General features: G+C 47.4%; 1 protein-coding gene across 1 annotated transcript in view; it reads right to left on the bottom strand.

Annotated features, from left to right (window-relative positions):
• CYB5A (cytochrome b5 type A) overlaps positions 1–22,506 on the bottom strand; it is a 270,502-nt gene that overhangs the window by 96,047 nt on the left and 151,949 nt on the right. Inside the window, exon 2 of the mRNA XM_069620711.1 lies at positions 19,177–19,305. Within this exon, the coding sequence (XP_069476812.1) occupies positions 19,177–19,305 (129 nt within the window). The remainder of the gene's footprint in view (positions 1–19,176; positions 19,306–22,506) is intronic.

Below are 22,506 nucleotides of genomic sequence, written 5' to 3' on the forward strand. Positions count from 1 at the left end.
TGGCTTGCTAAGTAGGAGACTCCAGACAATAAAATAAACTATTCGCCAGGTGTCAAGTCCTAATTGTTTTTTTTTTTATTTTACAAAAGTGGCGGGCCTCCTTAACATACCAATTGACTGTGGCGTCACCAGAAATGTGCATATCCAGGTGCTCTGTACAAAAAGTGGCGGGCTCCGTCCACCCGCGTGGACCGTCGTCTTCAGCCCTGCTGCTATTTCCTTTCAGGATGTGTGGAGGACAGCAGCAATCTTGTGCGTGGCAATGCTAGAAATCTTTTCGATTGTGATTAGTTACTATTGTGATGATTTGCCACAAAGTGTCACGATTTCTCCAAAAAGAGCCATTCTGTGCCTCTGACCGGGCAAGGAATGGAAAGTGTAAGGAATGAAACTGTGTATGGGGGAGTGTGGGCGGGGGGCGGGGGGGGAGTATGGGCGTACAAAAGGAGGTGGGGGTAGGTTAAAGGACAAAGGAACGGGTTTGTGATGGCTGGTGGTGCACATCGATCCAGCCACAGGAGATCATAGATGGTGGTTACAGACATCGGAAGGGCAGACTCTAAGGTTTCTGAATGAGAAAGGAATATTTACATGAAGGCAGTTCCAGACAGTTAACAGGCATTACTGAAACGAGTGCCTGGCTGTGTGATGGGCTCAAGAAGTCCATCAAGTGAACCCCTTAAGCACGCCCGCTTTAATTGACCAGGAGTAAGTTTAATTGCTGCAACAAAGCAAACTCTAAATAGCCATTCTCGGACTGTCAAGCTTAGTGGCCAAGCCAAGAACAGACCGTCTGAAAGGAGGGGGTGCAAGAGGGGAGGACAGGGTTGAAAAACCTTTCTCCTGAGGCAACAAACTCAGATTAATTTGGGGAATTGGGGGGGGGGGAATGCTGCAACAGGACAGGTGCATTCCAAAGAATGGTCTGTGGATGGAAAAGAGGATGGTAACTAAGAGTCACCATAGGAGACACTTAAGATGTTGAAAGGGGGACTTGAAGAGGCTACATAGACCATTGAGAAGAATCAAATAAGGGGCACAAGCGATACATCTGGCAGTCAGTTGGTGTCAGTGGGAAAGGGGGGTTTCAGGACATGATGCAGTTAGGTGAAGGGGTAAGAAGGAGGGACAGTGGGCGATTGTGAAGGAGGATGAGGAAGGAATGCAAAGTGAGTGATACGCCAAGGTCTGAGAGGCACAGAATGCTTGAGGCCCAGGATTTGGCTAGAGGGTTTAGAATGGGTGAAGACTTGTGTGGGGGGAAGTCGAGGCACCATGAATGTTGTTGCAATGAGAAAAATGGACAAAAGTGCAGGTAAATTTGCAATTGTCCGAGGGTTGGTATGAGTGATGCTGCATGGTGGTGGGGGTAGATTGAGTGAAGTCACATGGAGCAGGCAAAGAAGAACAAAAATAAATGCTAGAAGGGGGGGCAAGAAAAGTCTTCAGAGGCAGATGGCGAGACAGCAGGAAAGCAGCAGATCATGCACAGGGCAAGAGTGCGATTAAAGAGCACATCGAGTGACTGTCAGGACCTTATCCTGCCATCGGGACGCTCCAGAAGGTGGAGTCTTGTAACTATGGTCCTAAACTATACCGATCTCCTAGAAGCCATTTACAAATATCCTTGATGAAATGCGGCTGACTCAGTCCAAAATAGGCTTGCGGTTTCCACACATCTCAAATGGATCATTTTGAACCAGTCTCCAAGTGGCGACTACAGTCCAGAAAATGGAGTGCTTGCACTGGTCTACCTGCTTGGAGTGACCTTCATAAACCCAGTGATCTTGAAGCGCAACGTTTTCTGAGCTGTTATTTAAGGCTGTACTACTTGTTTTGGCTCACCTGGAGTCCATTCTGCCTTGCCGTTTGCTTTTTGCACTCCAGTTTGAATGTGCACATAGTTGAGTGCAGCGGCAATGCCTCGCGGCTTCTGAAGCTGCACTCATTCCTACACTGAAGCTCGTACGCCTGCAAGAGCCCCTGCTTTCCCTGCTGCCCCACTATCTTGCCTCAGTATTCCGGTTTTACACGGCATTGTGGTTTCCCCTTCGTGAGCAGAGGAGAGCACAGCTGTGAAGTTGTAGTGTTAGCTCTTGCATCAGCTTCAGTGATCCACTGTTCACTCCGCTCATAATATTACTTCCAGAAGAGGAGCTTCCTTCACCCCTGCCCTGTGTCCAGATTCCATGATTTAAATTCCCCTGTGGCAGCAGAGTGCGATATTCATTTATTTTTATCTAAATTCAAGTCAGTCGTTTTCCTTGACTTTGACCTCATAGCGTCAGTCTCTCGGGCATCTCTCCCTTAATGACACTTTAAAGCTGCCTGTTTCTCAGAAGTGTTGACAGATTGGGCCTCACTACGAGTCCGGCAGTAACCGTGCTCAAAATTCCGGCAGGTTACCACCGGGGCATTACAACCCCGGTGACCCAGCAATTCCGGAGGGGAATTCTGTTAATCCCCATTCCCAGTGGAAACACCGGCACCATGCTGTAATGGTGCCAGTGTTTCCATGTCTGCCTGCAGGCGGGTGGTGTTAAACCCGCCAGGTCTGACCTGGCGGGAGGGACACCTCCTGCCTGCAGGACTCAGAATCAGCGGTCCGGAAACAACGGTGGTGGCGGATTTATCACCACCACCACCGTGGTTTCCGGACTGGCTGACTCGTAATGAGGCCCCTTGTCTCGATATGGCGAGATTGGGGGCAGCAGCAAGGAACTAGGACACAATCTTGGCACAGGAAAGTTGATCGAAGCGTTGTCAAGAGCCCTTTGCACTACAACTCCTGGAAAAACTTGAAACCAGACAATTCTAGTTCATTCCAATCCCGTGGTTATTTTTTTTATTGTGCGTTTATTTAAAAAGAAAAAAATCCACCTTTGTGTCGTATATATATTTTGCCATAATCGCATATAACATTAATGCTCGTAACTCCATTTGTAACTTTTGCAGACCTGTCTTTCACAATGATGGGATGTTCCTTTTTCAAGGCAGTTCTATTTCTACATTTTGGAATACCGCCCTCAGTTTAGCTCATTGTCAAGAAATACTTCAGTGTCAGTGGGCTATGAACTTTGTGAGTAATCTGAATATTGCAACATATTATGGCTGTTGTGATGAATGCCTGGATGTCATCACTTCCCCACCCTAGCGGGGAGCCCCTTCCCATGAGGCCAGGGAGGTGAGGCAGCTACCCAATAGTCTGCCTGGGGGTGGTACTCAGTGGGTGATCTCATGGAGTGGGAAGACCCCTATGGGATTAGTGACTACCTGAGGAGAATTCGGTATTCCCATAGCCCCACCTTACCTAAACTCACCTCCCTCGCCAACCACCTACAACACCATCCCTAGTGTTCCCATCTGTTTCCTTAAAACCCGTAAGGTAGAAAGTACTGGGAAGAGGAGGAGTGTCGGCTCCTCAAGGGACATGCATCCCTTGTGTACTGAGACGAGGAAGAGACCAACTGACTCACTGGGAGTCCTCAAAATCAGTACTGGAAAAAAGTGCAGAAGCGTTAAGAGAACCTCTATAAACCATACTGAACGGCCTAGTCTTTACAGACTTCTTATTGGCCAAGGTACAACTAAAATAGAAGAGCGAAATCTAAGCACGGAGAGAGGCCCTCCCTGGAGGGACCAGGAGATTCAAATCCCATGCGAGGAAGGAAGAAGCAGCAGAGGGCAGGAAAAGGAACAAGTTACTTACCTGTAACTGTTGTTCTCCAGCATAGGTCTGGCATGGATTCACATGCTCATGAATATTCCCCGTCGTCAGGCCGGGAATCCTCGGTAAAGAAAAAAATCAGTATCAGTTTCGTTTCTGATCTGTCTTTCTTAGTAGTAACCAATCACTAATCTCTGGGTCATACTGCCCCCAGCCAATGACTGCCCTCTACCCAAGCCCCTCCCCTGGCAGCCATCCTCAGATTTGGTAGCACGTAAAGTGGCAGTATGACCAAGTGAAGAGCCGCAGAGGGGAAGGAGAGAGGGTTCGCATGTGAATCCATGCCAGACCCATGCTGGAGAACAACAGTTACAGGTAAGTAACTTGTTCCTTCTCCAGCATGGGGTCTGGCATGGATTCACATGCTCATGAATAGAAGAATACATAGCAGTATACACATGCACAACCATGGGAGGTGGCAACAGGCTCAACATTAAGCAATACAACTCAACATTAAGCATCTCTTACCTCCTCACCAGGCTCACCTCAAGCGAACAGGTTGCGCAGCACTGCTTGGCCGACCCTGGACTCCTCCCTGGAGTCCCGATCGACGCAGTAGAATCTCTTGAAGGTGTGCGTCGACCTCCACGTAGCAGCCCTGCAGATGTCCAGCAGGGGCACACCAGACAGGAACGCTGAGGTAGCAGCGATCGCTCTGGTCGAATGGGCTCTCGGACAGCGGTCGGTTTGCCAACCGGTGACAGTGCATGATGCAGCCGGAGAGCCATCTGGAAATGGAAGCCTTCGAGAGAGCCTTCCCTTGATTCACAGGTCCAAAGCTCACAAACAGCTGTGATGTCTTCCGAAAAGTCTTTGTGCGGTCCACGTAGAACTTCAGCGCTCTAGCCACATCCAGCAAGTGCAAAGTCCTCTCGGCCGGAGACGAAGGCGACGGAAGAAAACTGGCAACACCAAGGGCTCGTTGAGGTGGAAGTCCGACAGCACCTTGGGCATAAAGGAGGGGTGCGTCCTCAGCATCACCCTTGTGTTGTGAAAAGTCACGTATGGAGGCTTGCAAGATAGGGCCTGGATCTCTCCCACTCGTCGTGCGGAGGTGATGGCCACGAGAAATGCTGTCTTCCACGACAGGAACTTAAACGGTGCCGAATGCATAGGCTCGAATGGGGCCCCCATGAGCCTGGTCAGCACCACGTTGAGCTCCCACGCCGGGGCAGGAGCCTTCACTGGCGGGAACGATCGGAATAGTCCCTTCATAAATTCCTTCACCAGGCGATGAGACCACAAGGATGCCTGTCCTGTAGTTCTGGTGTATCGGAAAAATGGCAGCCAGATGTATCTTGATGGAGGCGTGAGCCAGTCCAGCTTTGGCCAGCAACAGTAGGTACGGCAATACTTGAGGGGCCGTAATCCGCAGAGGGTTAATCTTCTGTGCACGGCACCAGACAGAGAACCTCTTCCACTTATGTCCATAGCATTTGAGAGTTGAGGACGCCCTGGCTTTTGCAAGAACCTCTCTGCAGTCAGCCGGGATATCGTATCCTCCAAACTCTAGTGCTGCAGGAGCCAAGCCTGCAAGTTCAGCGACTCCGGGTCGTGATGGAGAATGGCGCCTCCTTCTCTGGAGAGAAGATCCGCGTCCATCGCCAGCTTGATAGGTGGGGACGCTGACGAGTCCAGAAGGTCCGGGAACCAGATCTGTCTCGGCCACACCGGTGCGACGAGGATCATCCTACACCTGGCCCTCTTGAGCTGGTTGATGAGACGGAGCAGCAACTGCAACGGAGGGAACGCGTACAGGAACAGGCCGTCCCAAGGGAACGAGAAAGCATCGCCCATGCTCCTCGGTTGGGCGAACCTCTGGCACTTGGAGTTCGTCGCTGTCGCGAACAGGTCGATCTGGGGTTTGCCCCACCGTTAAAAGAGTCGATCCACCTGGTCCTGGCATAGTTCCCACTCGTGGCACGAGCGCAGCTCCCTGCTGAGTGAGTCGGCGATGGTGTTTTTTATTCCTGCCAGGTGGAAGGGAACCAGAAACATCCCCTGGGCGACGGCCCAGTGCCACGGATCCTGGGCCTCCTTGGATAGGGCTGGGGATCTGGTGCCTCCCTGCTTCCGGATGTAGAACATCGTGGTGGTGTTGTCGGTGAAGATCCTCACCACTTTGTCCTTGAGGGACGGAAGGAACGATTTGAGAGCCCAGAACACGGCTCGTAGCTCCAGGATGTTGATGTGAAGAGACCTCTCCTCTGGGAGCCAGAGGCCTCTTGCGTGGAGATCTCCGTTGTGAGCCCCCCCATCCCTCCAGGGAGGCGTCCGTCGTTACCATCTCCTGATACGCTGGGGCCTGAAAGTCCATGCCTGCCAAGAGGTGCGCACGGGCACCCCACCATAAAATCGCCCGACGGAACTCCTCGTCGAGCGGGATCCTGTCTTCGAAGCTGCCCGACGCTTGAATCCAGCGGGCGTCCAGGAACTCTTGTAGCGGACGCATCTGAAGTCTGCAAAGGGGCACAAGGTAGATGCATGAGGACATCATACCGAGGATGGACTTGATGGACCTCACTCTGGCCACATCCATGGCTAACAGGCGCTGCACCTTGGCCTTCGTCCTTTCTTCCGACGGAGATGCCAATCGCTTCACTGTATCGAGCTTTGCTCCCAGAAACAGTGCCACCTGCGACGGGACCAGATGGGATTTGGGGTAGTTGATGCCAAATCCCAGCTCCGTGAGCAGGCAGACGGTCCTCGCTGTGTGTTTGACGGCGAGTTCTCTCGACCTTGCACAGATTATCCAGTCATCCAGGTAGGGGTGGACTTAGATCCCTTGCAGGCGCAGCCGCGCCGCCACAGGTGCGAGGCACTTGGTGAACACCCTGGGTGCCGACTTTAATCCGAACGGCAGGGCTCTGAATTGGTAGTGACACCCCTGGTCTACGAATCTGAGGAACTTTGTGTCCTTTTAGAATGGGGATGTGGAAGTAAGCATCCTCCAGGTCCAGCGACGATAGGAAGTCGCCCTCCTCCAGCTGTCCCAGCACGTGCTGGAGGGTGACCATCCTGAATTTCTGTGCCTTGATGTACTTGTTCAACCGACGCAGGTCCAGGATGGGGTGCCAACCGCCCGTCTTCTTTCTGACGAGGAAGTATCTTGAGTATACTCCGGAGCCCCGGAGCCTCTTGGGGACGAGCTCGATGGCACCCTTCCTGAGCATCGCCCTTACCTCCAACAGCAGTTGAGGGAAGCGATTCTCCTTCCTGGCCACGGGAGGAATGCAAAGACACTTCTTTTGAAATTCCAGCGAGTGTCCGCGGGCCATGGTGTCCAGCACCCAACGGTTGGTGGAGATGGACTCCCACACGCTGACGAACTTCATCAGCTGGCCTCCCACCGGGGTGCTTTGGTGGGGGCCCGACACTACGGCCGGTTCAGTCCTGCTTGGCGAGACCCTCCTTGCTTGCCGCGGCCTCTGTAGGCTTCCTGGGACGAGGAGCGGGCCGCCTGGCGGTAAGTAGAAGAGCCGCCGCTGGATCCCTTGGAGGCTCCCTGTCTGCCTCCAGAGCTCCGAAAGGGCCGCCGTTGCTGAAGGACTCCTAAGGCTCAGGCTGTTTCCGTGTCTGTCTTGATGGCCTGGAGGGACTCATCCACCATCTTTCCAAACAGGTTGTTGCCGTCAAACGGCATGTCCAACACTCTGGTCTGGACGTCCTGGTGAAATTAAGTCGCCTTGAGCCATCCTCGTCGTCGGAGGCAAAAACAGTTGCCGAAATCCGGTATCGGCAATGTCCGTTGCCACCGTTATGGCGTGATCCGACGCCCCCTCTCCTTCTTGCAGAATCTGTAGGGCCTCCGCCCTCTTGTCGTCCGGTAGGAAGTCTAGCAGAGGAGCTATCTTGAACCAAAGCTCCCTGTCGTAACGGGCCATAATCGCTAAGGCATTGGCCGCCTTAATCATCGTCGCCGCCGTCGAGATGACTCGTCGTCCCATGGAGTCCAACTTCTTGCCCCGCTGTCCGGTGGGGAAGTGGAAGTTGAAGCCGCCGCACCTGCTGCTTTCTTCTTGGCCGCTGCCGAGACGACAGAGTCCGGCGTGGGCTGGTCCCTGAGGCACAAGAGGGCGGCATCGGGGACCCGGTACTTCTTCTCGTACCTGTCCCTCTTGGCGGGTGTCGTGGAAGGGTTCTTGAGGATAGCCAGCCCCTCGTCCCAGATGTCGTCGAGCAACGGCACGGCGAGGACTGTCTTTCTCTTGACCTCTCGTCGTTGGTAAAGAAAACCTTCCTTTTTCTGTTCCTCAGGGCAGAGCTGGGAGAGCTCTGATGCCCTGGCTATCATGGCATGAAAAGAGCCAATTTCATCTGGCGGAGAGGCCCGAGGTGGGAGGGTGGGTGATGACGGAATGTCCATTGTGTCATCTGTCCCCGTATCCGTCGCCGTATCCTCCCAAGGGTCCGGCGAGGGGGATGAGGGGTCCACAGGCCTCGCGGGCACGAAGGGCGGAGCGGGATGGACTCTCCTCTGCTTGTTCGGAGGGCTTCCCGACGGGCCTGGTTCTGGATCCTCCATCGGGGTCCATGGTAACCTTGTCCTTATCTCAGTACATAAGGATTGAATCGCCAACAAAATGGCCGCCGAGCTATCCTTGGGCTCGGTAATGGCTGCAACGGACGGGATAGCTGCTCCACTGTGCCCTCGTCGTCGCCATCGTCCCTATCTTCAATCACATCAGCGGGAACCTTCCCCTGGGATTGAACATTCTCGAACCTCTTATTGAGGCCTTTCACGGTTTCCACCGGATCCTCATCGGAGGCTGAATCCTAGTCCGAAATGGCCACCGGCCCTCCCCTCTTTTTCCGCCGGGGTCTTCACAGGGGTCTTAACGATGGTCTGGAAAGAAGAATCCCCCCGCGGTGGCAGGGAAACTCTGGGCCCCGAGGCTGCCTCCACTGGCGTAGCCTCTGCCGGCTTTGCCAGGGCCGCTGCGACAACCTCGATAGAGGTCTTTGCCGGGTGGATCAAGGCCCTCACCACCTTAGGTGTGTCCTGGGCCTTCGCTTTGGGGGGAGGGTCATCGCCTCGCTCCCCCTCGGCTCCCTTTGAGATCGACCGGGGCCTCTCCAGAAGCTTACCCGGGTTCTCGGACTTCCTCTTCCCCGAACCAGAGCTCTGGCTCGTGGTTGTTCGTGCCTGGCAGCCGAGGAGCCCGACCTTTCGGCGCTCCCGGTGCCCGCGGACTCACGGTGTTTGGTCTTCTGTTGGGCCCCCGTCGCCGGGGCGCCCTCACAGGGCTTAGAAGACCGCTCAGACTTTTTCTTCGCCTTCTCGCCTGCTGTGCCCTTCTCCAGCCAAGCGGCGAGGCGGGAACAACGATCTTGCTTGGTACGTTCCGACAGGTTCTTGCAGAACGCACAGTCCTTCTCCATGTGCGTCTTGTCCTCATGAAGGCAGTAGAGACATCTCGAATGCTCGTCCTCCTTGAAAACATTTTGCAATCCGCATCCTGGGCAGCTCCTGAACAGCTTGGATCAGAGCGTCGAGCTTCCCTTGTCCTGGGCCATGTCCGTTGAGGTAGGCCACAGATCTTCTGGAATCTTCCAAGAAGCGTAACTCGACGAAAACTTCACCCTTGAGGGGCGTAGACGAATTCCGAAACGGGTCCCCGTTATCGGAAGAAGAAACGGTGGAGCTGGAGGCTCGATTAACCGAAAAAATGAGAAAATCTCCTGAAAAACGCAAAAACGCAGTAAAAGCTCGAGAGCGAAAACACGAGGACTCCCAACACTTGAACGTGCGGTAAAAATCTGTGGATGGCTGCCAGGGGAGGGGCTTAGGTAGAGGGCAGTCATTGGCTGGGGGCAGTATGACCCAGAGATCAGTGATTGGTTACTACTAAGAAAGACAGATCAGAAACGAAACTGATACTGATTTTTTTCTTTACTGAGGATTCCCGGCCTGACGACGGGGAATATTCATGAGCATGTGAATCCATGCCAGACCCCATGCTGGAGGAATACTAGTTTGCAGAGGCGTCCCCGGAGAGTCCCCCGTGAAAAGGCTGGAGCAGTAGACGCGAGGCAGAGCAACTAGCCTGGCAATAAAGCTGGAGCAAGGGAACCGCCTGGGCCGCACAGCCCAACAGCAGGGAGGCTCTGGAATGATCAGAAGACACCGGAAAGGGATGCCGAAGCCCATAGACAACGTAGAGACACCAGTAAGCACCTAGAAGAGAGTGGGAAGACCAGAACGTTTGTAGGGGCCCCCTGAAAACAGAGGAAGCACATAAATGGTGCCTGGGGCCCGAAAAAAAGAAAAACCAATACCAAAGGGGTCTAGGACCCGAGAGAGAAAGAAACCAATAGGAAGGGTCTGGGACCCAACAAAAATAATACCTGGCAGGATAGTGAACTGGGTATAATTGCTAAGAAATTAGAAGAGTAGAAAAAGGGTCTGGGACCCACACGTAATATTGAACTGGCAGGGCAGTGAACCAGGTGGGCTGCGAATAGTGGCATTTTGAAGAGCGGAAGAAAGACCAGGGGAGTAATAAACATTGTGAAAGAAGCCAAGAGAAGGGAGTAATTCTCCTGGCACTGGGAATATGTTGAGAAAGGCCAGGGGAAGGGAGACACACCTCCTTGTCTTGATGAACATTATGTAAGGAGCCAAGAGGAGGGACTCATTCTCTTGGCATTGTGAAGGGCCTGATAAAGGCCCGGAGAAGAAAGGCACAACATTGACAAAACCACTGAGAAAGGTCAGGAGGAGAGTCTCATCCCTCCAACACTGTAAAGATATGAGACTTGTGTTCTACATGCTTCAATGGAACCCCAAGCCAAGGAGCCTTTTGAGAATTTTGATTTGTATTCTTTGAGAAGAACATTTTATTTGCATCACCCAGAGCTGAACCTGGACTTGTCCAGAAGAAGGGAGCCATTCTTCTGGACGAAGAAGACCACCCCTCTTTCTAAGTTTGCCTGGAAATAGGTTTTGGACACAGAACGGTGGACTCTTTGACTTAGACCAGTGTTGTTCAACTTCAGGCCTCGAGGGCCAGAATCCTGATGGGTTTTCAGGATATCCTGCATGAAAATTGATGAGAGAAAAAGCGCATACATTTAGAATCATTGTATGCAAATTGCTCATAATATTAATGAGGGGTTATCCTTGAAATCGCACATGGATCCGGCCCTCAAAGCCTGAAGTTGGACAATCCCGCTTAAGACCGACAGCCTGCCAGTTTCCTTAGTATTAATTGAGGCAGGAAACCCTCCTTTCCCCCTTAGAACTAGGGTCAGATAGTGTTTTCTCTTTTTTTTGCTCACTAATAAAAGCCTGTAGCCAAAGGTATGCCATCTGTGCGTCGGTCTCCTACTTCTACACCCCTACACTGTCCGCAGCTGCTCCCAGTTGCCATTCTTATTAAAAAGCAGAAGATGACTAATATGGTCCCCAATGGGCAGTACTCCCCTCCTGATCAATTCCAAGATGGCAGAACATAGGCATACATCTGCACCACCCTCTTGCAATGTTTATGCATTAAGCTTAAACTGGATGCGCGTAAATGCCTGTTTGTAATTCACGGGGATCACTTCTCAGTAAAGCGCTGAGGCCAACCTCTCTTCGTGAGGTGTTTTACTATCCTGCAACAGGGCAACACATAGGGTCATTTTGGGAAAAAATAGATTGTGATACGCGATCTGTGATTATCCAAACTACATTAATATCGAGCCTCTCCACCTAAGAGTTTCGTTTCCATCCTTGGATATCCAGAATAGGAGGACATTCAAAAACATGCCTGTATTTACCATTCAGTGACATTATTGGTTGTGGATCAATATATGAAAGACAGGAGCACTTACATGTTGCTGACAACATTGCAGTGACAACTCATTTGGGGATGTTTTAGTTAGCCCATTTAAGCTCCATCGCCCTTGGGGTCCTGACGAAGGCAGTGTAATTGATGTTCTGCCGAAACGTCCCCTGCATAACCCTGTGTTTTCCAGTTATGCTGTACGGTTTAACAACGTTACCAAGGACGTAGACCTGGGATGTGCTTTTGGTCATGAATAATGATTTTTAGAATGTAAAATAGGTGACATTGGCAAATTGAGGAGGTCTGTGATTTATTAGACAGACAGGGCCAGCAAGATAGTTTTTTCTGCCAGTGTTTTCCTCAAAATTGATTACTATACCGTGTCACCTAAGTATTAATTGATTAATTCACAAAATGTTGACGTATACATGCATGCATTTTCTATATTGACATATGTAATTATGTTTTGATTTTTCTACATAATTATAAATAGACCCAATTGGTCTTTTTTAAGCTTGTAACCGTAGGACCAATGGCCTACGTAATAAATTAAGAAACTTTTAGTATAACAAAAATACTACCCACTGTGTGTACTGTTCTTTGAGCTGATTTAATAACCCATGGAATAGGGCCCAGTTGAAGCAAAAACTGGGACATTGAACTATTTGATAAATGGTTCATCTGGGGGACCCCCCTATGTGTGCCTGTTTGTAATTCATATCCTGGGAAGGATTGTAAACGTTTTTAAAGCAATTCATTTTCTTCATATTGTATTTCTGAAAAACCTTATGGCGTCTTATGGCATGTCACTTCAGACTTCCATAATTCTAAAATGGTTCTCTATCCATACAGAAAATGATTCAAATACTTTCCATATTATTTGGGTTTCTATGTTCTTGCTGTCCAGAATAAACAGCAAGTCATGGTGTCACTGGGCTACTGCAAATTAAAGTATCACCTCAGCGAGCGTAAGTATGACTGCTGGGCTAGTCAGGATTACTTACCTGTGAAATATGATCTGCAAAGGAATAATCCAAGTAGCTCTAGCTGTCTTCAGGTCCAACGCGTGAGCGGATAACGTATGTTTGGTAAATATATATTTGGGAGCCCAAAATCACTGTTCTGAAGAACAAAACTAGATGGGACCAAGTTGCGAAAGTTTGTGTAGTGTCAAATCCAGCAACTCTATTATAAAGGAACCACATGTTTATGTAAATCTCCCTGTGTTAATCTTGTACGAGTGATGCAAGGATTGGACATATGGTGCAAGTTTATATGATTTTGAAATAGGCATACATCTATTCAACTGGGGAGGAGACCCATCTTAGTAAAGGATGTAAATAAGAAATAAGCCCCTTAAGAATGACTAGGGATTCAATTGTGATGTTGTGTATTTTCAGGACACAAGAGGTCCACTATAAACTTCAGATTCAAATACTTACTTGCTTTCTCCATTTCAGCATCCAGTGTCCTTCTCTGGTGCCCTTGGAGTTGCTGTGTATTTAGAAATTCTCAATTATGTCACTAGCATGCATCAGTCTCCAATTTCAAGCAAACGGATGATTGATAAAGCTTCTCTCAGTGTGCTTCCTGGACTGAACTGAAGTTCTTTTGCTTGAAGTCCACAGTGGACATGGTTTGCATTGCCCACATTTGTAGAAACCAGGAGGAAATGTGGGTAGACAGATTTGAGACTTTAAGTGTCTGGGGAGGGAAGAAAGCTTGGAGGGAAGAATGATTGGTGCTAGGACGTATTTCAGATGTGTTGCTTTGGAGAATGTTATTGATACCAGAAGAGTCAAAATTGGCATTTACGTCACTGGGCCTATATCCTGACAGAATGCTGATCAATCATTTTTTAACCTCCCCTACGGATTGTTGTATTCAGGAAAGTTGGAGGCGGGCAATATCCATGTAGCCTTTCCCCACCCACTGGAGACCATGGCCCGTTGGCATCCTGTTTTCCTCGGTTAGCAGTCAGAGCAGGCAGACTGGCATCAGCAAATAGTGCCCTTCTTCAGTCAAGGAGGGAAGGGACAAAATGATTGCAAAAGGAACCTATCGGTAGGAATTTAATACTCTGAATGTGTAAATCAGATGGCACGTTGAGGATGACCAATGGATTGCCCCAAAGCATGCATAAGGTTTTCAAAATTGCAGCACATGGACTTAAAACGGCCATGTCAGCATGCCATGGTAGTTACGAATATACAACCAAGAGAACGGTTTTGGAGATACCATAACCAAGTATAAGCCATTGTCTGTTCTGGTGAAGTAAGCGTGCATAGGTAAGTTTCCGGAGTTCTCCAACGTGGCTTAACATTTTGGATTTCTTCAGTTAGCAACACAACCCTCATACCGTCAAGGTCACAGAGTCTTATTTTGTGCACTTGAATCCCATATAAAATGCCCCTCTGCCCCAATCTACTCTTGAACAATATGAAAATGTGCCATACGTTAAGGATTCATACATATTTTCTGTCCCTGCTACAGGAGATGTAGAACTCGCTGGATTACCACTTTCTGCCATAACAGCAGTCACTTTTTCCTTCACAGATGCCATTCAATGGCTGTCCGTACACACAACGCTATAAATGCCTGTACCTTTTTCACATAGTTTTTCATCAAGTCAAACCCTCCTTTCTGGAGTTCATGCTCACCCCTTTTCTTCCCCCAAATACTAAAGTCTTTGCTTTCTGACCATTACGCAGCTCTGCCGAGTGAGTACAGCAGTGTACCTCTTTTCAGTGTAGTTGCCACTTTGTGGAATTCTGTCATGTTGTCAATCTATTTGAACACAGTCATTAACATTTGCAGGTTTGGAAAAGCATGGCTGATCACTAATTTGTCCCCCTCCAATACTCCCACACCCATCTTCTATGCTCGGTTTCCTGTTAATAGTGCAGAGACTGGTTCAGTAAACTTAATATACAAACATTATATACAGGTTTGAACCAGAATATCTTCAAAAAGAGAATCTAAACAAAAGGGTCCAGATACAGGTTATTCTTCTTATCAAGAGAAAGGAGCAGAAGGAAAAGGTGAAACTGGCCGCAGAACAGGGTGCTCTAGGGATACACAAGAGATGCTTGGTGGGGGAGGGTTTGGGTGTTGGATTTGTGGGGGGGGGGGTCATTGGTTGATTCTACATGAGCAACAAACTATATCACATCACTTAAATTAGCAAAGCAAGCATAGTACTTAGAAAACAATATATTGTGGGAGCACAGTCTGCTTAATTCCATCTGATGAGCTACTCAAAGTAGTGCAACATGTGTTGAGGATAAAATTGGCCACAAATTGTGAACCATCACATTGACTCGAATCAATCAAGGAATTCTACAATCCCTGGTTTTAAACTATGAAGAATAAACAAGACAGAAGGTTGAAGGGTTCCAAAATATTCATCAGAACTACGGAATTAAGAACGATTTATACCTTCCAAACTTTGGATGCACAAATGGATGTATGGACTAATCAAAGAGGAATTCTAAAGTTAAAGTAGCCTAGCTAGGAGAATACATCTTTTGGTCAAGAAAATTATCACATGTTAATACATTATTTTGTTTGTGGCTTTTAAGAGTTGGCTACAGTATTATGTTTTGGGTTTTAAATAGAACTTTTATTATCAAAATAATAAGAGGGGTTGGGGAAATCCTACCTGTCCCCAGGTCTATGAGGGGTTTCCCCACCTTAACAAAGCTAATGAAGGTCTGTCAGGATGTTCAACAAATAACACGTCCTCCATCCTGTGTCCAAAACCCTAAACTGACCGTTACATGCTACACTAAATATAAGGTGAAAAGGGGGATTTTCCTCTGAGCTATAAACGTATAGCTTATTCTCGAAGTTTCCAACATTAAGTTCCAACGTGCAGAAGTGGAAAAGAATAATGTTCCACCAGGAAAATGGGGTACTTTAACAACTTAGTTAACTCACAGTTTAAAGAAGGTTAAGGGAACGACTCCACCCTTTAATCCCTTCAGTTTTCACTGATTTGATGGTATTCTTGTAACTCAGAAGATAATGATAATGATTTGTTATTTATATAGCACCTTAAGCCAAAGGCCAAAGTTATTGTAGCTTATCCTTACAAAGGGGTATGGGTCTTACTTCTGATCAATGTGCCATACTTTCAAGGTGCAGTTGTTAACCCCCTTTGCTCACTTCTTTCACCCCTGGTTTACTCACCTGCCACGGTGTCACAACTTTTTGTGTGGGTGTGAGTCCCAGACTCACTGTTTGCCTGGTTCACTATCCTGCTAGGACTTCTTTGCTTTCTTTTCACCTTCTTGTATCCAAGAAACACATGCTGGGTCACTCACTGACCCTTCTCATGCTTTGCATCAACTGTACTGTCTTTACTTTGGTTTTCAACACTGTTTGGTTCTGTACCAGTTCTACTGTCTTCACTTAGGCTTTTTGCAATGTTTGTATCTTTACCAATTACATTGCATCCTTAGGTTTTTTGCAATATTTGTCTCAATTCTATTGCCTTCACCTAGGTGTTTCACAATGTTCTTTTCTGTGGGCCTCATCATGACTTTGGCTGTAACCCTTAAATCCGGCGGCAGCGCTATTACCGCCGGATTTAAAGGTCTGCCAAATCAGGACTTCGGCGGATTTCGCCCCAGCCCTGAGCTGGGGGGGAAATCCGCCGAAAATTTGCACTATTACCGCCGGCTGGAAATCCACTGGTGGTAAGAGCGCAAAAATTCCCCATTGAGCCCAATGGGGAATGGGGCATTCCCGAATGGGCTCAATGGGGAATGGGGATTAACATTCCCGCCGAAGTCGTGATCCGGCGCTATTAGCGCTGGGGAGTTCCGCGGTAGGGGTAATACCGCCGGCGTTACTGCCAAAGTCGTGATCAGGCCCTGTATCATTTATATGGCCTTCTCTGTTTGGGCTCTCTCACATTGGGGCTGGCATACTGAATTCACCCAGAAGCGCCTCAGTAACCCATGTGCTCTTCCCTGGGCTTACCGTTGTTACTCGGCATCTTTGGTGTTCGTCACGCTCCTTAGTCCTTTCCGCTTCTCGCCAGTTGACCGGCAATGCTTTCCTTGAGCTGTTTCGTAACCACCTGGCTTCCCTTCGTGTCTGGCAGCTCCAGCTGCCCCTGACAGGGACGGAGCAAAATCATCCCGGCTTGCCTTAGCTGCACGCCGTCTCCATCAGCATCTGAGCTACGTTCTGCACTCCACTTTTCTCTGGTGTCACAAACAGCATCAGAAGAAGTTGGATGCAGTGGCAAGCTCCACCTCTCTATGGTTGCTCAGCATTGTGCATTGTGAATGTCCCAGTCCTACTCAGTAGTTCCTAATGACTAGAATGCAACATTGGTTTGCCATTTGTGGCTAGCCTCGTTACTCCATCCCTCTTCCTTGTCTCAGTACTAGAAAGGGGGTGGAAGGGAGATGTGCATATTGGTGTTGGCTGGGAAAGCCTGGGAATTCAGTGCCCACATTACAATAGGTCATACAGGAGTGTGGTAGAAGTCCTTGAGTGTTACTAGGAGTTACCACTGAAGGGTTGTTTAAATCTACCCCCCAGAGAACCAGTGACTACATTGCTAGATTCGTCACAGCCTTCACAAAAATACCAATAAATGATCAGATCTTGTTGGTGCAAGATAACTTCCATTCTTTATACATATACTCATCAATTGGTAACTTTGCAGGTGTAGTTTCAGCGGAGGTTTGTGCAACAATAGACCTTTGGGTAACAGATCTTTGGGCAATGAATTACGGTAGAGCGCACTTTGATTATTGACATCTGCCATTTCGACCTTCAAAAGCCATGCAAAAGGTTTAAATGAGGCAACTGTGTGGAATAAATATAACTTTCCTCTCCCCGTGCTGATGACTGGAATAGCTATGGGCATTAGACACATTAGAATCTGGTTGCTGAAGGTATGTATTGAGATTTTTGGCTGGTGAACATTACTCAACTAGATCCAACTCTTTAATTGTAAAAAGAGAAAATACGCTTGGATTAGAACTTCTATATTTTATATATTGTGCGGAGTAAACTGGACATTGACATTTATGTTGTTCCTTTGTGCTATGGGGCTTCAAATAAAAATCATATTGTAGGATTTGGCAATAGCAATTTTATGTCCTTACAACATATACTTAGCATACACGCATGTATGGACTTCATTAACAAATAATTTCAAGTGATATTGCATGCCATGTTATAGGGACACATTTTAGATATTTGCATTCCTACTAGGGTTCTGGTAGCCGTGTAAACCAAATAATATCCTGAGCACAGTCCTTCTATGAATGGTAAGAACGAAACATTTTGTGAATATCGCTATTGTGTCCTAGCATTCAATATTGGTTTGAATTGTATAGATCTACAATATCAGCTATAGCTATATTCTGCAGAATTTGTGAGTAGGCCAATTAATACCTTGTTTATCTGCGGAACACAGTTTATAGCTATTTTGTAAACGGCATACGCGGCGTGAGGACATCCACAAATAGTTCAGACCGCCACTATTTCATCTTTTAGCATTCAGTCTCACATTATTTTGAAGACCTTCATATTTGCCACCCACGCCATCTGTCCACTGGAGTAAGGACATTTTACACAGTTAAGAATACACGTGAAAGTTCTGACACAACAATAAGTCCATGAACAATTAGTTACGGTTTAACACACAAATGGATTTTGTGTTTAGTGCCAATTAGGTAATAAGGTGCCCCCATTTCCCTGCAAGGCTAATAGTGCAGAATTTTGAGCTACAGGGTCTCGCCTTAAATTTTGGGTTAGCTTTGTCAATTTATTTTGATTGAACCCAGAGTTTTAACTGCAATTAAAATAGATGTCCTTACAGTGGACCCTGTGCTTCCATTGCTTCTACAGGGCAGAGTTGAATCCCTGCAGATAGAAGCTAACTCCAGGAGCGCTTTTGCCACATATGTGAAATGGAGTGCTGAGGGATTGATTACCTAGAAGATTGCCAGGGCTTAACCGTTCTTCTTTAAGTTAAGGAATCGTTTCTATTTAGAACAATCTAACAAGTTTCATCCAAAGCCAATGTTTGGGGATGATGAGAGTTGGTGACAGCCTTTCATTGTTACGATTACATTTTTTGCTTTTAGTTCCTTTTTCCCCTCCACGATTCCCCTCCAGCCCCTTGAAGAAGGTCCACCTGGGAAGGTCCTCTGGGAACGAAACAGGCAAAGCTTTTAGTCATTTGTTGCCCCGGGAGACTTCAAGAAACCGCTAGAGAAGAACGATGGGCATTTGATTAAGTATGCATGAACATTACTCAATAACATTTTCCTATGAGCACCAGAATTGTTATGAATGGCCCCCCCCCACCCTCTTTTTTGTGCTTGTTCAAAACCTGGAGGTGGCATCAGTATGAAAAAAACGTTTTAACTTTTTTTATTAAATGCATTGAGAGAATTATGACATTTTTTGCTACACTCAATATACTTATGAAGTAGAAATTAAAGGAATTTTTTACTAGACCATGTAATGTATTATGCATACTTAGCAAAAAATAGGTTGAATACACAGACCACATTTGTCGTACGAGGCTATACATTATTCCTTGAAGAGGATCCTTTTGTAGCTCGTTTTAAAACCCAGTATTTTTACAGATGGTTAAAATCAGGGCTGCCCTCTCGTTTGTTGAATAGATCAAAATACACTTACTGGATGAACTTCTCCAATTATGTACGATTTGGACATGTTTCTCGCATCTGTGGAGTGGCCAATATCCTCAAACGTCTCTGTGGCATCTCCTCCCGCTTGCTCCCGGAGGACCTCTTCTCCACCTGGGTGCTAAAAGTGTGACACATTAATGATAACTCAGGCATACAAGACCTGAAACCTGCAAGTAATCACTATTAAAAGGTAGACAGTTCAGGCTCTTACACAGGTCATTGTGTATCATGGTGTGACTACATGAGATATTTACAATCAATTAGGTCTGTTATGGGTCCCAAATTGAGGATATTAAGCAATAAGAAGACAAACCAAGAATCACACGATTAGCTATAGGTTTTTGGATTCCAGTGTACGATTCGCCCATCAGCAGTATCTAAGAAGTCCTACTGGTTGGTGCCTTTGATCCTGAAAGCTTACATGGTCTTCCACAATATTATTCTTTGCAATTGCAAAGCACTGCTTTAAAAAAAGCGGATCACAAAAGTAATGGCCCTTCCCTACCAAATGCCAATAACCTTGTGTGGAAAGAGTCACACGTATATCCACATTCCATCATGAGCAACAGGCACACAACCGAGACAGCCCTAGGAAAAAACAAAAATGTGATATACTTTCCAGCACAGGTAACATGCATGACAAGATTTAGAGAGATTTGGTAGCACAGGTCACCTTTCCCACTGGACTCTGACCGAGATCTGGTCTGCGTGTGAAAAGCATAACTGTAGCCATGACAACACAGACAGTGGGCAGATTGGGTGAAGAAGATCAACGTTAACCAAAGGGGGGCTTTTTACATTCAGCTCTATTGTAGTGTCATTTCGTGGCTGGGTAGGAATGTTTTGTTTGCTATAATCTGCCTATTCTTCCTGATGGTTGCCAAGGTTGCAGTCACAGAGACATTACAGGCTAAGGGAAGCAAATGTGATCAGGATGGAAAGTACAGAATTTACAATGTTAGTCAAGCTCCAGTCACTCGCTAGTCGCTTAAATGACCGTTCCACACCACCAATATGCCCTTATGGCATCCGAAGTCCTCCTTCTAGCCATAGGGTACCTTGTTTGACTCGAGTAAGCAGATTGCACCTCACTCATCAAATAATCGAGTGCTAGATCATGGGGGCTTCTTGCCAGAATAACCAAGCCTTGCCATAGTTTCCCACAGTCACACGCAGTATTTACAACTCATTTCTCGTGCCATCTGTTGTCCAAATAATGTTACTTTAATAAGCATACAACCATGTTAAATGGTGGAAAACCGCATTGCAGCAAGATGAGCTAGAACCATGCATTTTCTTAATATATTGCACATATCCACCAATCCACACGCAATTAACTATTGAGCAATTGGCATTTTCGGACATATATGTGCCCCCATAAACATTCATCTGACATCTTCTGATGATCATGGAGAGGGCCCAAAAACCTACCACGCAGGAAGAAGCCTTACCATAGATGAAATTTAGATGAATGTCCTACTCACTTTACATTTATCATTCAGAGAGCAATAGTCAGACTCGCAGTCATTCAAATCAGTCACAAATTAGCGACTTTAGTGACATTTTGATCTCTGATGCGAGTCGGACATAATGCAACAATAGGCTATGGCCCAGTGTTCTCTCAGGTTACAAACTACCATTTGTCCTGTCCCCTGTTCCTTTCTAACCCTACCAGCCTGCAGCAATCTCCACCCCTGTTCTACCTCCTTTCTTCACCCCACCTGCACGCTACACCTTCCTTCGGCCTCCCATAGACATACTTGGCCAGTTCACTCATCTACCTCTCGACCGAACATGACCGGGTGCTACGCGACCTTTGCCTCGACCTAGGATGCCGAAAATCTCTCTGGATGACCAATGCTGAATTGTTACATCCTCCAAAGTGCGGTCTTTTCGTAAAGGTTCTGTGTGAAATGCCTTTTTATGCTCGTTGACATAGGTGCAATGTTATGCTGCACCTGTCTAGCTAGGATTATGGTTGTTGCTCCACTCAACAATGAATACATTTAGTGCCATGGTGGTGCTCTTGCAACTTAGGATGGCAGCTGTTCTGCAGATTAATTGTAAATAGGCCTGTGTGCACGCATGCATTACCTGCAATTTGTAGTTTTGTCAGATGGGTCCCTCCTCCAAAACCAATACCCCACTGAAACCAGACACAAACCTGACTGCAGCGTCACTCTACTATTCTTGTTATAATAGGCATGTGCTTCATGCAATGTTAGGTTAAAGCAGGGATTGGGGGGGGTGAGGGAGTGACGTAGTAAAACTGGCTCCTGGGTATTAGGAATCGCCTAGTAATCAGGAGCTACCACTAGGGAACGAGTAACTAGAACATTGCATATCATTAGGATGGTCGCTTCGTGGCAGGCTAACTAAACAATTCTATGTTATATCCGATCCGTGGTGCTTGAACTGTCTTCTAGATGGCCCCTAATGCTCATTCAGCTCGATCTGTGTGGAATGCATACAATGTTCCACCGTTAAGGCTGTATAGAACAAGTGGGCCAGGAGAGTCGAAAGAAGCTCCCGGTAGCCGTTGCGGTCTAACCTGTGTCAAGGGTGGTGATCAGAGAAGCACCCAGGTTGGGGTGGTCAATTTTTTATTTTTATTTAAATCATTTGGTTGAAACAAATCCACCTTTAATTCATGATCAAAGAAAATACATCAATACACTTCATTCATAAACCATAAAAAAAATCTTAATAAAAAGTCATCATTTTCTTTACATAAAAAGGGAAAAACAAAACAAACTATCCTGTAAAATCTCAAATACACAGTATCTAAATTCAGTGCACAAATAAAACCTGAAATCGCGATCATTGAAGAGGTGGTGCGGCCCGCAAGTAGGAGGGACCAGTTCTTTATTTAGGGTTGTTGACGAGGTTGGATAAGAAAATGGCCTACAGGGAATTAACTGATGAGCAAAAAGTACAACAATGAAAGGAGTCTTAAAGCAACAGTCCACACTGGGGTCCCCAATCAAAGGGACCGGAGGTCAAAACTCCTCCAGCAAACCATAAACAAGAGTCCATCTGACTATCCAGGACAGTGTTCAGCCAAACTCACATTCACAGGGAGAAGAGTGCTTCTGCATGCGTCGTGCATGATGGTTGATGACCCACTGTGGCAGAGATTAGGTCCAGATGGGGTGTTGGGTCTGGCTTGTCCAAGTGCTGGTGACTTGCAGGTGATAAGGTATTTGTCCTTGATGGTACGAGGTCAGTCTCAAACTGGTTTCTGGTAATAACCTGCACCCACACTTCCCATAAAGTAGCTTGTACTGGTAGGTTTCCCCCCCACCCGACCTGGGCTGGG

Source organism: Ambystoma mexicanum, chromosome 5q, assembly GCF_040938575.1.
Source record: "Ambystoma mexicanum isolate Mex_15411 chromosome 5q, UKY_AmexF1_1, whole genome shotgun sequence".
Lineage (NCBI taxonomy): Eukaryota > Metazoa > Chordata > Amphibia > Caudata > Ambystomatidae > Ambystoma > Ambystoma mexicanum.